The sequence below is a fragment of the Hypanus sabinus genome, unplaced genomic scaffold (assembly GCF_030144855.1).
Source record: "Hypanus sabinus isolate sHypSab1 unplaced genomic scaffold, sHypSab1.hap1 scaffold_298, whole genome shotgun sequence".
Lineage (NCBI taxonomy): Eukaryota > Metazoa > Chordata > Chondrichthyes > Myliobatiformes > Dasyatidae > Hypanus > Hypanus sabinus.
This window is the reverse complement of record NW_026781133.1, coordinates 142,284-159,199: the sequence shown is the minus strand read 5'-3', so window position 1 is coordinate 159,199 and position 16,916 is coordinate 142,284. Positions and strand designations below refer to the sequence as shown.

The 16,916-nt window shown below is 39.1% G+C and overlaps 1 protein-coding gene across 1 annotated transcript; it reads left to right on the top strand.

Annotated features, from left to right (window-relative positions):
- Positions 1–304: 304 nt before the first annotated feature.
- On the top strand, positions 305–4,939 carry LOC132388327 (uncharacterized). The gene is made up of 2 exons (XM_059960662.1): positions 305–2,982; positions 3,672–4,939. Exons 1-2 carry the CDS (start codon positions 1,275–1,277, stop codon positions 3,680–3,682), a joined length of 1,719 nt encoding a protein of 572 aa, XP_059816645.1. The 5' UTR covers positions 305–1,274; the 3' UTR covers positions 3,683–4,939.
- Positions 4,940–16,916: the final 11,977 nt, after the last annotated feature.

The window sequence follows — 16,916 nt, the reverse complement described above, 5'->3', positions numbered from 1 at the left end:
ATTTAACTGGGGTCAAAATAACACTTCTAGTTTTTTCTAAGCTCAAACAAGAAATAGTTTGAGAAAACCACTGAAATATAGTTGGAGAATTAATTTCCTTCCAGTTCAATAGGATAGATCATCTAGCCATTATTGTGACAAATGCAATCATCCGCCAGGCTGAGGGGGATAAACAACTATTATCCACCACTGGTAAACCGAAAATTGCAGTAATAGTTTGCCATTTGATACTCAGAACTGTTGAAATAGGACCTGTTACGTACTCGTGACACATGACAGTGGAGCCCTTGTCCTGTGACTGGGGTTGAAGCTGTACTGGACTTGAGGTGATGGTCTTGTGATGGTGGAATGACGTCATTTTCCCGCCAGTAGAGATCATGTGACGGGTTTTTTTTTAACAGATTATAAAAGGTAAACCCCACCCTGTGAGGAGGGGCAGTTCGTGGCTGGATTTGCCAAGTTGACTTCATGCCACTGCGTGTTTGAAGTGATGACGCAGTTTAGTTGAAGGATGAAGTTTTTATTTAATGCCTAAAGTTTAAAAGGTTAATGCCAACAGGTTCTTCATGATTCTGTTTGTTTGAGAATTAAAGGAGAGTGAAGATTCAAGGTTGGAAGTTAAAGATCGAGGAGAATCGCTTTCTACGGTGAAACGAGGGCGACCTTTGTTTGATCCTTATTTGGAAGGATTTCGTTGACTATCTTCGTGTTAATCCCTAGGTTTACCTAGAAAGGATTGAAGGTAGTGGAGAAGGAAAGGTCAGTGCCTTTAAGCCGTTCTGTTTCGTAAATTCTTCGTGGGAATTTCGACGTCGGGAATCGAAGCAAGCGACGTGAAAGAGAACTTAAATCGTCCTGTAAAGTCTCTCCTTTTAAATGGACTGTGAGCATATCGAACTTTTGGCAATATCACTTTAAGAACTGTTTTGGAATATCACTTTAAGAACTGTTTTGGAATATCACTTTAAAGAACTGTTTTGGAATATCACTTTACGAACTGTTTGAACAGCCGCTCAGCAGCTGTTTCCGGTTACGGTAGTGTTTGTTTACTTTTGGGGGGTTTGTTTTCTGTGTTTAATAAACGTGTTGTTTTATTATAGGAAACCCTTGCCGAACTCATATATTTATTGTTGCCTGAATACGTAACATTAAATATGGGGGCTGCGTCGGGATTGAATTTTTTGAGTTTACATGCTTGCTAACTTTTAAATCGGTGTTTTGGAAACGGGGATTACTCGGTTCTTTTGTTTGGCTTGTTGTGGTATTCGGCAGCAATGAATATTGATGAGTTTCTGGCTTCGCCAGCTGCAGAGGTGTTGGCGAAGGCGAAAAAAACTGAGGTGTTTGAGATAGCTAGTAGATTGCAACTTAAAGGTATTTTGCAGACTACTTCTAAGGCTGTAATACAGAGGAAAATCGCGTCACACTATGTGGATTCGGGTGTTTTTGATGAATCGATTTTAGAGTCGTTTCAAATAAGTAAACTGGAGATGCAGTTGCAAATCGAACAAATGAAATTGGAACAAAGTAAAGCTGATTTGGAGAGGTGTAAATTGGAGGCAGAACAAAAGAAGAGAGAATTTGCATATGCAATGGAGGAATTAAGGACTGGAAATCAGTCTTCTGGTTCTAAAAAAACGTTTGTTGCTAGTCAAGAAATTAAATTGGTCCCTCCATTTAGTGAAACAGAAGTGGAAAGGTATTTTCAACATTTTGAAACTATTGCTCGGATGTCAGAGTGGCCGAAAGATAAATGGTCAGTGTTGTTACAGAGTGTAATTAAAGGCAAAGCACAACAAGTTTACACAGCTTTAACAGCTGCGCAAGCACTTGATTATGATATTGTAAAGAGTCATATTTTAAACGCATATGAGTTAGTCCCAGAAGCATATAGGGAAAGATTCAGAAGTTTGAAAAAGTCTGTGGAAAAAACTTATGTGGAATTTGCCTATGATAAAGCTATGTGTTTTGAGAGATGGGTTTCTTCTAAAAATGTAAATGGGGACTATGATACATTGAGAGAGCTGATTTTAATGGAGGAATTTAAAAGAAGCATTCCTGTTGAAGTAAGGACCTACTTAAATGAGAAGGATACTGATAAATTGCAGGACTGTGCTAGATTAGCTGATGAGTATGTTTTGATCCATAAGAACAAATTTCCTCAAGGCAGAATTTTTAAGAGGAAAAATAACATGGAGACTCCAGATAAATTTGAAATTAAATCGGGGGTTAATGAGAAAGTTGATGAGAAAGGAAAGCCTGTGAAGGAAAGACAGTTTGGTCTTACTTGTAACTATTGTAAGAAGCCTGGCCATGTAATAGCTAACTGTTTCAAATTGAGAAAGAAAGAGAAGGAAGCAGTTCCAGATGCTTGTGTGCAACATACTGAAGCACATGTAAAGTTACAGGGTTTGATAAAAACAAATGAGGCTTTGTTAGAGTCTGACCAAGTTAGAAAGGGATATGATCATTTTGTAACTGAAGGGTTTGTATCCTTGAAGGAAGGATCTACTCTGGTGCCAATAAAAATCCTTAGGGATACTGGTGCTTCTCAGTCATTGATGTTAGACAGTGTGTTGAAGTTTAATGAAGAGTCTGATACTGGTGAGGTAAATTACATAAGAGGTGTTGGAAGTGATTTTATGCCTGTACATTTACATAAAGTAAATTTAAAGTCAGGGTTAGTTACTGGATTTGTTAAAGTAGGATTACAGCATAGCTTACCTGTGAATGGTATTTCTTTATTGTTAGGTAATGACTTGGCAGGTGGACAAGTTTTTCCTGAAGTGAATTTGACAATGGAGTCAGAGGAACCAGAGTTGAATTCTAACACAGATTCTTCCTGTGTTGTGACTAGAGCTATGGCTAAAAAGATTGATGCGCAGAATGAGGTTATTATTCAGGACTGTTCAACTCAGGATTCGAGTTTTGAGGATGTGTCAGAGACTTTCTTATCTTCGTTGTTTGAACAAGATTCTGGGAGTAAGTCTGACTATAAAGATTTATCTTTGTCTAGGAAGGAGATGATAGCAGAGCAGAATAGAGACTCTGAGATTATAAAATTAAAAGAGCAGGTTTTACTAGATAGTGAAATTGATAAGGTGCCAGTAGGATATTACTTAGAAAAAGGAGTGTTGATGAGGAAGTGGAGATCGCCTACAATTCCTGCAAGTGAGGATTGGAATGTTGTTTACCAAGTAGTTGTTCCAAAAGCTTATCGAAATGAGATTTTGAATTTAGCTCATAGTGTGCCTTTAGGTGGACATCAAGGGGTAAGGAAAACTGTGGACAAGATTTTAAAACATTTTTACTGGCCTGGTCTAAGAAAAGATGTGGCGATGTTTTGTAAAACGTGCCATACTTGTCAAATTGTGGGTAAACCAAATCAGGTTACACCAGTAGCTCCATTACAACCTATCCCAGCATTTGGTGAACCATTTTCTAAAGTTATTGTAGATTGTGTTGGTCCATTACCAAAGACAAAAACTGGTTATCAGTATTTGTTGACTATCATGTGTACTTCTTCTAGGTTTCCAGAGGCAGTGCCACTTAGGAATATAAAAGCTAAGACTGTGACAAAGGCCCTTATAAATTTTTTTACTTATTTTGGATTACCTAAGGAGATACAAACTGATCAAGGCAGTAATTTTATGTCTGGATTGTTTCAACAGATTGTTTATAAATTGGGAGCTAAGCAAATCACTTCGTCTGCATACCATCCAGAATCGCAGGGTGCCTTGGAGAGGTTTCATTCTACCCTCAAGAATATGATTAGGACATTTTGTGTGGAAAATGAAAGTGACTGGAATGAGGGTATAAACTTACTTTTATTTGCAGTAAGGGAATCGGTACAGGAATCTTTAGGTTTTAGTCCATTTGAACTTGTGTTTGGGCATAGAGTTAGAGGACCTTTAGCTTTGTTGAAAGAACAGTGGATTAATAAGGAAGTACACACTAATTTGTTGGACTATGTGTTGAAATTTAAGGACAGGTTACATAAAGCTTGTAGTTTAGCTAAGGAAAATTTAAAGTTGGCTCAGGAGAAAATGAAGACTTGGTATGATAAAGACGCTAGGATGAGGATGTTTAAGCCTGGAGATAAGGTGTTGGTTCTTTTCCCAGTGCAGACAAATCCTTTACAAGCTAGATTTCATGGTCCTTATGAAATTGTGTCTAAAATTAATGATGTGGATTACGTGGTAAAAACTCCAGATCGTAGAAGGTCAACACAACTTTGCCATATAAATATGTTGAAACCATATTTTGAGAAACAATCTGATACTGTGACTGTTGTGGTTAGTGAGAATGAGTTTGATTTAACTAGGAACGTGATAGATGATTCATCTGACTTTCATTCTAAATCCAACATTGTTTCTGTTAGGTTACCAAATTCAACCATTCTGGAAAATATTGATGAAAAATTAGCACATTTACAGTTAGAGCAGAGACAACAGATGAAGGAGTTGATTTTTAAATATAGGGAGTTGTTTCCAGATGTTCCGAGAAGGACTTCTATAGCTTCACATGATGTAGATGTTGGGGATGCCAAACCTATTAAACAACATCCATATAGGATGAACATGGAAAAATGTGAACTTGCTGAGAAAGAAATTGAATACATGTTAGAGAATAATATCATTAGACATTCTAACTCAAATTGGAGTTCGCCATGTGTTATGGTGCCAAAGCCAGATGGTAGTATTAGGTTTTGTACGGATTATAGGAAGGTGAATGCTGTAACGAAAACAGATGCATATCCAATTCCTAGAGTAGATGATTGTGTAGATAAAGTTGGAAAGGCAAAGTTCCTTACAAAGATTGATTTATTGAAAGGGTATTGGTGTGTTCCATTAACGGACAGAGGTAGAGAGATTTCTGCATTTGTAACTCCATCTGGGTTATATGAGTATAATGTTCTTCCATTTGGGATGAAGAATGCCCCAGGTACTTTCCAGAGGATGATTAACTTTGTGATTCAGGGATTGAAAGATACTGATGCTTATATTGATGATTTAGTGACAGGAAATGATACTTGGGAAGCACACATTATTGCGATGGAGAAATTGTTTGAAAGGCTTTCAAAAGCTAACTTAACTATTAATTTAGCTAAGAGTGAATTTGGACATGCCACTGTGACTTACCTTGGTTATGTTGTGGGTCAAGGTAAGGTAGCTCCTGTTCAGGCAAAAGTTCAGGCAATTTTAGAGATTCCCACTCCAACGGGGAAAAAAACTCTCAGAAGGTTTTTGGGAATGGTAGGATATTATCGGAAATTTTGTAAGAATTTTGCTAATGTTGCCCTTCCATTAACTAACCTTCTGCGGAAGAATGAGAAGTTTGTATGGACGGTGCCTTGTCAAGAAGCATTTGAAAAATTGAAAACAATGATATGTCAACAACCTGTGCTTAAGGCACCTGACTTTGGAAAACCTTTTTCATTGGCTGTGGATGCTAGTGATGAGGCTGCAGGAGCAGTATTAATGCAAAGGAATGAGGGGAATGAGCTTGATCATCCAGTAGCTTACTTTTCTAAGAAATTTAATAAGCATCAAAGAAATTATTCGACAATAGAGAAAGAATTGTTATCTCTTGTTTTAGCTTTGGAATATTTTGAGGTATATGTTAGTACAACTCAGAAACCACTTATTGTTTACACTGATCATAATCCGTTAGTTTTTCTGAGTAAGATGAAAAACAAAAACAGAAGGTTATTAAATTGGAGTTTGATGTTACAAGAGTACAATATTGTGATAACTCATATTAAAGGTAAAGATAATGTGGTTGCTGATTGTCTATCTCGATGTTGAATGTACATTGTAATTTTTTTTATGGAGTGGTTTTTTTTTCCAATTGTAACACTCCTACTGTATTGTGACTTATAAGCTGTTATATGATGGTGTTGTGTATTGTGTATGTTATAAAATTTATACCTTTGTTTTTCTTGTAAGCAATTGTTAAAAATTTTTGTTCTTGTCAGACCAAAAATGTTTTTTTTGGAGGGAGGTGTTACGTACTCGTGACACATGACAGTGGAGCCCTTGTCCTGTGACTGGGGTTGAAGCTGTACTGGACTTGAGGTGATGGTCTTGTGATGGTGGAATGACGTCATTTTCCCGCCAGTAGAGATCATGTGACGGGTTTTTTTTAACAGATTATAAAAGGTAGACCCCACCCTGTGAGGAGGGGCAGTTCGTGGCTGGATTTGCCAAGTTGACTTCATGCCACTGCGTGTTTGAAGTGATGACGCAGTTTAGTTGAAGGATGAAGTTTTTATTTAATGCCTAAAGTTTAAAAGGTTAATGCCAACAGGTTCTTCATGATTCTGTTTGTTTGAGAATTAAAGGAGAGTGAAGATTCAAGGTTGGAAGTTAAAAATCGAGGAGAATCGCTTTCTACGGTGAAACGAGGGCGACCTTTGTTTGATCCTTATTTGGAAGGATTTCGTTGACTATCTTCGTGTTAATCCCTAGGTTTACCTAGAAAGGATTGAAGGTAGTGGAGAAGGAAAGGTCAGTGCCTTTAAGCCGTTCTGTTTCGTAAATTCTTCGTGGGAATTTCGACGTCGGGAATCGAAGCAAGCGACGTGAAAGAGAACTTAAATCGTCCTGTAAAGTCTCTCCTTTTAAATGGACTGTGAGCATATCGAACTTTTGGCAATATCACTTTAAGAACTGTTTTGGAATATCACTTTAAGAACTGTTTTGGAATATCACTTTAAAGAACTGTTTTGGAATATCACTTTACGAACTGTTTGAACAGCCGCTCAGCAGCTGTTTCCGGTTACGGTAGTGTTTGTTTACTTTTGGGGGGTTTGTTTTCTGTGTTTAATAAACGTGTTGTTTTATTATAGGAAACCCTTGCCGAACTCATATATTTATTGTTGCCTGAATACGTAACAGACCAAAAACATCTTTCCAATAATTTTGCAAGCAAGGGCAAGACCAAGACATGTGGGTCAATGAAGCAACTTCAGAATGACATCTGTCACAGGTTGGATTAACACAAGAATAAAATCGAGCAAGTTTATCCTTGGACATGTGAGCCCTATGTACAACCTTAAGTTGTATTAGGGCATATTTAGCACAAATAGAGGAAAAATTGACTAATTGAATAATGTTCTCCCACTGCTCAGTGGGCATAAGAAAATGAAGTTCTTTTTCTCATTCCTTCTTAATTTTTTTCTGATACTTCTGACTGTATTTTCATGATCATATTATATATGGTGGCTACGAAATCCTTCTCACAAGGATTCAGAGCTAAAAAAAGTGTTTAAGGTAAATTATATTTATTAGATAGCTGTTCAAAGGACAGAAAACTATTATTTAATTATGGATCACGAAAACATGTTATACCTTTTATTTTCCATAATACAAAGGATTGATCCATAGAAGAGGGCCAAAAAATAAAGTTAGAGATAATAGTGCTTGATAGGACAAAATTATTCAAGCTAAAAAATTTACGACATTGGAACCATATTCGCAATGTATGTTTAACTATAGGATTCGTTATTTGTTTATTCAATTTAGATAAAGAAAACGGAAGTAAAAATCCTAAAATTGAAAACAATGAATAGTCTTGTACAGATTTGCATTCCAAATTTACCCATTGTGGGCAAGATGCTATATTCGATTGTTGTGTGCAAAATATTAAATATCGAATATTAACTGCCCAATAGTAATATCTTAGATTTGGCAAAGCCAAACCACCCTCCTTCTTAGGCTTCTGTAAATATTTTTTGCGTAGTCTAGGATTTTTATTCTGCCACACATACGAGGATATTTTGGAGTCAATAACATCAGAAAAGATTTAGGAAAAAAATTGGTAATGGTTGGAATAAATATAAAACATTGGGTAATACTATCATCTTAATATCATTAATTCGACCAACCAATGACAAAGATAATGGGGGCCACCTACTAACAAGTTGCTTAATTTGGGCTATTAAAGGTAAAAAAATTAACTTTAAATGAATTCTAATGTTTCTTGGTAATTTTAATGCCTGTTATGAAGGATGAACAGTTTGGATGGGCAGAAGGGTGCAGTGTTACCCATGGCCCCCGCCCCCGGCAGAATCACAAACCGTTACTGTTGCTATACTGGTCATGACAGAGTGAGCTGGAAAAGAAAACATGCAAGAACATCTGCTACAGATAAGAGAGTGGAGAGAGACTTGTTGATTCACCGTATTATGACTTCTGAGAGGGTTATTTATCTTGTACCATTCTGTTCATTAACATTCCTCAGTGGACAGCAGGGATAAAAGTCAAGGCTGGTGAGACACCCTTCGGACGTACCAGGAGACACACTAGTGGACACTGTTTGAGAGTTGGAACCGACGGGAAGGTGTGGGGCATCGGAGACTGAACCAGGAGCTCGGTCAGTTAAATTCACAGTGTTATCGCAGGGCCGGCAGGGACTTGTGTGTGTGTCCACTCATGCCATAGTGATGAGTTCACCACAGAAGAACGGTCTAACTGAATGACAGAGGGGTCATAACTGAATGGCCACAACGATACGACGGATCAAGAACGCAAAGGATGGTTTGCCTGACTGTAGCTGGTACATCCCGCTCGCTCTCTCTCTCTCTACTCTCCAACGATTACAATGCAACAACCATATCTACCACAGCACGTATGAACTTAAAAGATGAATAACGGTTTTTAATAAATCCAGTATGATCTTCAGGGATAATTCGAGGTAATATGTTTTCTAATCTAGTGGCCAAAACTTTGCTAAAAATCTTAGAGTCCCTATTCAGCAAGTATATTTGCTGATAGGGTACACGTTCAGTGGGGTCTTTATCTTTTTTAAGAATTAAGGAGATAGAGGCATCATAAAAAGATTGTGGGAATTTACATAAAATTAACACATTTTTAAAAATTTTACAAAGCCAAGGGGAGAGTATACAGAAAACGGATTTTAAAAAATTCTGCAGTATAACCATCCGGACCAGGGGCTTTCCAGGAATTCATTGAAAAATTCGCCTCTTTTATTTAGATTTCCGTTATAGGTGTATCTAGAAATACATTATATTCTGTTGTTAATTTGGGGATATTCAATTTTCTTAAAAAATCATCCATTATAGAAGAATCTTCAACAAATTCTGATTGATATTAAGAATTGTAAAAATCTTGAAAGGCTTTATTTATCTCTTTATGATCAATCGACAATGTGCCATCTCGTTTACGAAACTTAGTAATTTGTCGTTTAACTGAAGCAGTTTTCAATTGATTAGCCAATAGTTTACCAGATTTATCTCCATGTACATAGAACTGGGTTCCAGATTTGATTAACTGATTTTCAATCGAAGAGGATAATAACAAACTATGCTCCATCTGAAGTTCAACTCTTTCTTTATAAAGTTCGTTGCTGGGGGTCACTGAATAAATCTTATCAATTGCTTTAATTTTATCAACTAATGTTGATATTCCAAAATTAGTTCGTTTCCTAACTCCAGCAGAGTACGAAATGATCTGTCCACGAATAAATGCTTTAAAAGTGTCCCATAAAGATCCACTAGGGATCTCTGCAGTAGAATCTGTTGAGAAACACAAATCAGTTTGTTGTTTAATAAAATTAAGAAATTCTGAGTCCTGCAATAAAGGTGTTGAACATACAAGATTTAGCGTTAGAAGTTGAATCCATTCTCTTAACAGATAGCTTCAAAGGGGCATGGTCAGAAATGGTAATATATTCATATTTACAATCAATAACTTCGGTACGTAAACGAAGATCAATAAAGAAGTAGTCCATTCTTGAATAATTATGATAAACATGAGAAAAGTATGAAAATTCTTTGTCATTGGGGTGTAAAAAACGCCAAATTTCGGAAATTGCAGAATCAATCATAAAGGAATTAATAGGAAAGGCTGATTTATTCGGAAGAGCTTGGGTGTACTTAGATCTATCTAACGAAGGGTTTAAGCAGCAGTTAAAATCCCCACCCATCATCAGCATGTACTGATTCAAATTAGGAAAGGATGTAAATAGACACTTAAAAATTCAGGGCAGTCAGTGTTTGGAGCATAAACGTCAACTAAAGCAACTTTTTGATTAAAAAGTAAACTAGTAATAAGCAGAAATCTACCTTGTGGGTCCGAAATTGTTTCATAGTGTATAAAGGAGGTTGAAGAATCTATAAAAATGGAAACGCCTCTTACTTTGGCTTGGGAATTCGAGTGATACAGTTTTTCCTTCCAAAACCTGAAAAAAAACGTTCACGATCCATTTCCTCACATGGGTCTCTTGGACAAAGACAATATTAGCATTCAGTCGGTGGAATACTTTGAATATTTTTTCCGTTTGACAGATGATTTAAACAATTAGTATTCCAAGAAACAAAATAAATAATCTTATCCATATTGTCAATATTTATTACAATTAACACATAAGGTTAAAAAAATAGATCTCATGAATCCGGAAGAGGGAAGTAAGTTCAAGGAGGAACCGGAAGTTCTGACATTACAACCATTTTTGTAGTTTCGAGTCAGCCAATGACATATAACTAAGCGTGAAGCAAGCAAAAAGAAAGATCCCCCTCCCTCCACCCTCAAAACCCCAGGAAAAAAAAGCCAAAAAGAGGCAAGCAGGCAATCTAATACTAAATTCATCCCCATGTCTCAAGACGGCAACTCAAACACAAAAGTAAAAAAAAGACACAAACCACCCATATTTTAGGAAAGGGTTACTATAACAAAGATTAAACTATAAAATTATAATTTTATATATATATAAAAAGGATTTAAACAAAGGGAAAATTTTAAAACGTTAAAACCCATAAATGAATTATATTGTATTAATGTTTTAAAAGAAAGTCCTTAAACTCATTCAGACACATCAAAACGTATGTGACGTATCCCAGCACTAAGGTCTTTGGGGAAAAGAAACGGCATCTTAGAAAAGTTTTTCATTATAAAAAAACCTTAATATTTAAACGTCAAAAGTATAAAAAGTGTACATAAACTTAAAAAAAAAACCTAATGAGTTACTTTCAGAACTAACAGAATAATAATATTAAAGGAACGAACTCAGGATAAACCAAAAAAACGCACCTTTACCGTTGGTAAGAAATACACTGTTAACCATCACGTAAAAAATCATCAAATTATACAAGATCCAGATCTATAGACTAGTTATTACATTAGTCAACCCGTAGTAAAAAAAAAGTACTATTCTTTAAGGAATCTTTGATCATCCGCTGGAGATTTGAACAGCCGATAGGTCCCATCATTGAGGGTAACTCTCCATTGTACAGGAAATAACAGCGCTTGCTTGTAGCCGTCCTGATGAATTTCCGACATAACCGATTTAAAAGCCATTCTTGCCCTTAAAACTTCGGGACTATATTCTTCCAGAATACGAAATTTGAAATCATTAAAACTGATCATACCCTTTTTCCGGGCAGCCCGAATCAAACGTTCTTTGGTATGAGGGTAATGAATCCGGAGTATCGCTGGTCGTGGATTCGTACCTGAAGCTGGTTGAAAACGGGAAATGCGATGCGCACGGTCGATTATTGGAGAGGTATCCAGTACTTCTGAGCCGAACACATCCATTAAAAAATTGGAGAAAAATACAGTGAGATCACCGTTCGCAAAATTTTCCCGAAGCCCAATTATCCGGAGATTTTGTCTGCGACAGCGGTTTTCAAGATCAGTGATTTTAGATTTATAACGATCCAGCAGTTGGGAAGTCGAAGCTGGCTGTTGTTGCAGAGTTTCAATTTTGCGATCTTTCTGGCGAGCGGCATCTTCAAGAACTAAAATTCTTGCTTCTTGTTGTTGTGAATCCAGTGTAAGAGATTGAAGCTTTGCATCGACTGTCTTTAAAATTTCATCGAACGTAGAAAGCTTTGAGGTTAATTTATTCTCCAGATTTTCAAGTCTCCCGTCCATAAGTTTAGCAATTGCTTCCAGAGTTAACCGTTCTCTCGTCTGTTTCGATTCCTTTTGTTTAGACATTTCAACGGGTTGAAAATGATTCAAACAGATGAAAAAGATTTTATAAGTATGGACCCCTTTAGAATAGGTATAAACTGGTCAATTAGGGGGTGCTTGCAGGTAGAAAAAAAGTAAAAGGATTGGAGCGAAGCCTAAAACTGTTTCACTCCATAAGCGCCATCTTGAGACTCCTCGAGAATCAGCTTCTCATGTTGCATGTTAAAAACCTGAATAAATCAGTTTTCACGGAGTCCCGGCATTTTGGGGATGGCTTTGCTGGGCGTGCTGTGGAGCGGTGGCGATAGTATCGCCTCCCTGAAATATGAACCATATTCAGATTTAATTAGAAAGTGAATGTGGGTCATCTGTACAGGACTTAATAAAGTCAATTTCAAAAGGAATAAATCGTGTGCTTATTTATTAGTTTTCATAGAAGGTACTCAAATATTTAGGCGTTGATCTCTGACTCCTGTAAGGGCTGATTTCCGTAACAAGGAATATCGCGGGGTAACATCGAATATAATGTCTGCAGGATCGGGAATAGAAGATCGCCTTCTATTGCTGAGGGGTGGCTGGCCAATTGAGGAGGTTCTGGTACAGCTGAGTGGCACTGCCGATCACGAAATAAGCTAAAATAACACAGGTTCTTTTGAAAGGTTATGTAACGCCTTTCCAAAATTTGTATTCTTGTACAAATTATTGAGAAAGAATATTTGCTATTCTCAATATCTGCTGAAGTTTTTGGAGGCGGTTGTGCAGTATTCGAAATGTTTTTGCCCCTTTTATTCGCTGTTTCGGATGATACCGCTTGACAGATCGGAAAATATGGAATAAGGATGTTATTGACCGTAGCTATCTGTTGCTTTATGGAGATCCAATGTCGGATGCAAATCGTCTGGTCTCTTTAACATTGAAATGACGCTTGTCCTAATTCAATACTGTGTTCCATCCGGCCCATTCCAAACATTCATACATTCTATTCCTACCTCGAGCTAATTCTTATCAGATACGAATGAGACACTTTCAGTTGCCAGCATCGGGATGTTTTAAATGATAATTTTTTATTTTATTATCAAACTAAAAGCGCGGATCTTCAACAAAACGTTGCCTGTTGTAAGACGTGTGCGAGCTGGAACTGAGTTCTACTCATGGGAGAAAGCCTTAGGTGATCTGACATTTCTCTTGATCAATTTCCGGATAAGCGTCCAAGGAGACAGTATCAACGTTTTCAACTCTGCCCTGAAGTTAGTTTGGGTTGCTGCATAAATACACGTGTTTGTACAAGAACTCATGTTCGTGAGCAGAGTCCCGGTTTGAGCAGCGATATATCGGGCAGAGTAATAGTCGCGATCAAAATACATGTTTAGGCTGACGAAAAAGTTGGTCACTGCCGACGGCAGCCAAAATAGTATAAAGCTGCCCGATATACAGAACAGTAATATGATGCCCTTTTTCCTGTTCTCCATTTCCGGGTCACGTTCAATCTTACTCTTATGGGTTCGGAAGCCACGCCGGGATTTGCTGGTCACTAAGATATGCCTGGCAGTCATCCCATTACATAGAAGTATTAAACCAAATGCGCACAGCAGGTTTTGAAAGGTTTTGAATCTGCTGAGCGCGACGAACATTGGAGAGTTGAAGATGTCCAATTTCGGGCGGACACCCCACGAAATATTTCCAATTATTCGTTGAGGCTGAAATGCAAACAAGAAGGGTATATTCTCCAAGCAAAGCCCCGCCAGTAATACAGCTGACAGGATTCTGGCTGTCTTCACTCTGCAGTATTTTGTTTTAAACTTCTGACAACATATGGCAACAAATCGATCACAGGTGAAGGCCACCGTGTACCACCGTGATAGTTCCAGAGTGACCGCCAGCACGTAGATCGTGGCTTTAAGGACTTCCGTATAATGCAGAAAAGAACTTGACAGGCGGAATATTAAAATCTCATAGACAAGGACATTGATGAGAATGACCGATAGATCTGACACCGCCATCATCGTCATGTAGGCAGAGATGCATTTGGAAAGACCGCATTTTCCCCGGGACAGAATAATAATTGTTAACAAATTAGCTGCAACAGAAAGAAACACCAACAGATAAAGACATCACTGAAGGAGGAAGACTGGTGAATCTGACAACTTATTTCTGAAGTATGTTCGGATGTATTTCTGTTTAGTCCGGTGGTCTGAGAGTGAGCAGAGGCAGGACGGAAAGGCACTTCGCAGTGTGATCTTCACCAGCTGGAAACGGGCTGAGAAACAGCCCGTGTAATTTACTGGGAGCCTGGGTAATGTGCTGCCCTGCAGGAGGGTAAACCAGGTTACCATTGCGTGGTGAATGCTAGGCTGTGAGGTGATCCACATAAAAGAAACGGAGCTGTAAATACAGATTCATCATTCATTTAGAGTAAAACACTGGGTAAACCGGGTGGCACAGAGATCATTTTGCACATCGGCCATCAGAAATCAGGACTCTGAGCACTGGGGTTGAGTTATTGAGTTGAATTTGTACAATACGTAATTAAAGCCGAATCCGTAGTATTGTTTACAATTCTACTTATCTCAGTACGGGAAGTATATCAAAATTCGTGACAGTGTTCAAAATATTTACAAGGATACAGACGGGAATAAGCAATCTTTGTATCCATTAGGGGTATAATTGGTGTAAATGTATTTCAGCCTTTTCCTCTCAGATTGTGTGAAATTATTTTGAACGACAATAGGATTACGTGAAAGCTGAAATACTTCGGGGGTAATCTGAGAGAGGTTATTTACTCAGAGTTTGCTGCGAGTGTGGAAACAGCTTCCCGCGGAGCGGACGGTGCGGGATCTATTGTATCACGTAAGATAAGTTTGTAAAGGGCCAAGGTGAGAGGGAGGCAGAGGAATATCAGTCAGGTGCCGGTAGATAGGATAACAGAGGTTCAGGTCGCCATGGAGGGCCGAATGACCACTTTTTGTGTTGCAGTACACTTTTATCCTCCGACAGGCACGATGAAAAATACATTACATCCTGAGCGGAACACTACTGCTATTTCAGCGATGGCATCCCTCCGTTCCCTTTGCACCGGACATGAGGAGACGGCCTCCTGTGTCCAGAGGAAAGTCTCCTCACCGGCCGTGTGGACAGGGAACGATACAGCGCCTATTGAGCATCTTGTATAATGGACACATTGCGGTGCATCTTCGGATCATACTTCATAAATATAACAATGTCCTGCCGAAGGCCGATAGCTGTTAGACACTGTATTAATACGACTTACCGGGTAAACCAAACACCGCTAGAACAGGGTAACAAACGTCTTTCACCTGTAGGATCGCCGGTCGATTCATGTTCGATTGTTTGAATTATCTCCCGTTGTGCAGTTCACATCAGCGTGTGACTCTGACCACGATACCCTGCTAATTTATAGGAAACACGAATTCTCCGTCACGGGTAGGCGGGTTGTGCAATGAATGACGTTACTTACAGCCAATGAACACACAAGGGTTGATGTTCCGCTCCGGTGCCACCTGTTCACCAGCTGATGGACTGAGCAGCTGGATCATGAAGCTCCTTCATTCACATTCCACAACAGAACACCCCCTCCCCAGAGGGAGTGATGTCAGCGCTCCCCTCGCCCGCGGAGACCATCGCTCCAGGAGGGTCCTTTCGTTGTCCCACAGTAACTCAGTGAAGATGTCCCGCTCCGTTCCGTAACTGCATTTGTTACACAGCGTTCTGCTGATTCCCACTGACTGTAACATTACTGATGCTGTGCTTGCCTTTACTTTTCACATAATGATTCTTCAATAACCTTTCTCATCATGGATCCAGTCTAATGTCAATCCGTTAGTCTTTGTCTAACCTTATAGGCTGTGATACCTTCCTGAATGTGACGGACAAAGTTCTGGTGCATGTGCGTAGTATTTTCTCTGGAATTGGGGCATCAAAGCCACAAGAGATACCGTACGCTAAAAGTGAGAGGTTTAACTGTACCCAATTTAAAGATCTAAAGCATACCCGAGGGGCAACCTTTTTACCCAGAGGGTGGTACATATATGGGACGAGCTGCCAGTTGGATGTACCGAAGACAGGATATTTCAGAACCAGGAACATGGACCAGATGAGCACAGTAATTAAACTGGTGATAAGATGCCCCAGTAAACCAATTCCTACCGCCTGCAGGTGTCAATATCCGCCCAGTTCCTGCATATCCCTTTCTGAGAACATCTGGAAGTCCTTTACTATAATTGCCTCCACCGCCATTGCAGCTTGTAGATTGCCGGCACCCAAGCGCTCCACGTGTGAAAGAAAGGATCACCCGCACATGTACTTTGAAATCAGCCGTTATCATTTTAGTCATCCGGGATCAGAAGTTTCCACACCGGAAAGAGACGGTACCGGCCGTCTACTTTATCTAGGCCCCTCAGACGCTGATAAGCTTCAATCAGCTCTCCACTCAGCCTCCGCCAACCCAAGGACACAACCCACGTTGTCCACCCTCTCCTGATGAGACACGCCCGCTAATGCAAGCAGCACCCCGGTAAACCTCTGCACCTTCTCTGCAGCAGCATCTTTCCAACAGCGGGGGACCAGACTGGGTTCGGTTTCCAGACACGGCCTCGGTAGACATTTAATATGCAGCCGCCTACAAGTGTGCTGCAGACTCGACCTTCGTCTGAGTGGTGATCTTGAGGCTTCAGATCTCCGCGGCTCCAGTCAGAGAACGCTAAAGAAAGGAAAGTTATAGGTAATTCTTTGTCTCCTTCCCGTTTGTGCATCAGCTCGGACGTTATATGTCAATGATTTGGATGCTGGAATTGATGAAAACATTGCAGATGATATGAAGGCAAATGGAGGGGAGGGCAGGTTGAAGGAATCAGAAAGGGTTCAGAAGGTGAGTCAGATTTGGAGAATGGGCGAAGGATTGACCGTTGGAATACAGTGTCGGGAAGTGTGTGGCCATGCACTTTGGTAGAAGAAATGAAAGGA

What these genes read in the sequence shown, in the direction of transcription:
- LOC132388327 (XM_059960662.1), top strand. Translation starts at nt 1,275, where the DNA reads ATGAATATTGATGAGTTTCTGGCTTCGCCAGCTGCAGAGGTGTTGGCG.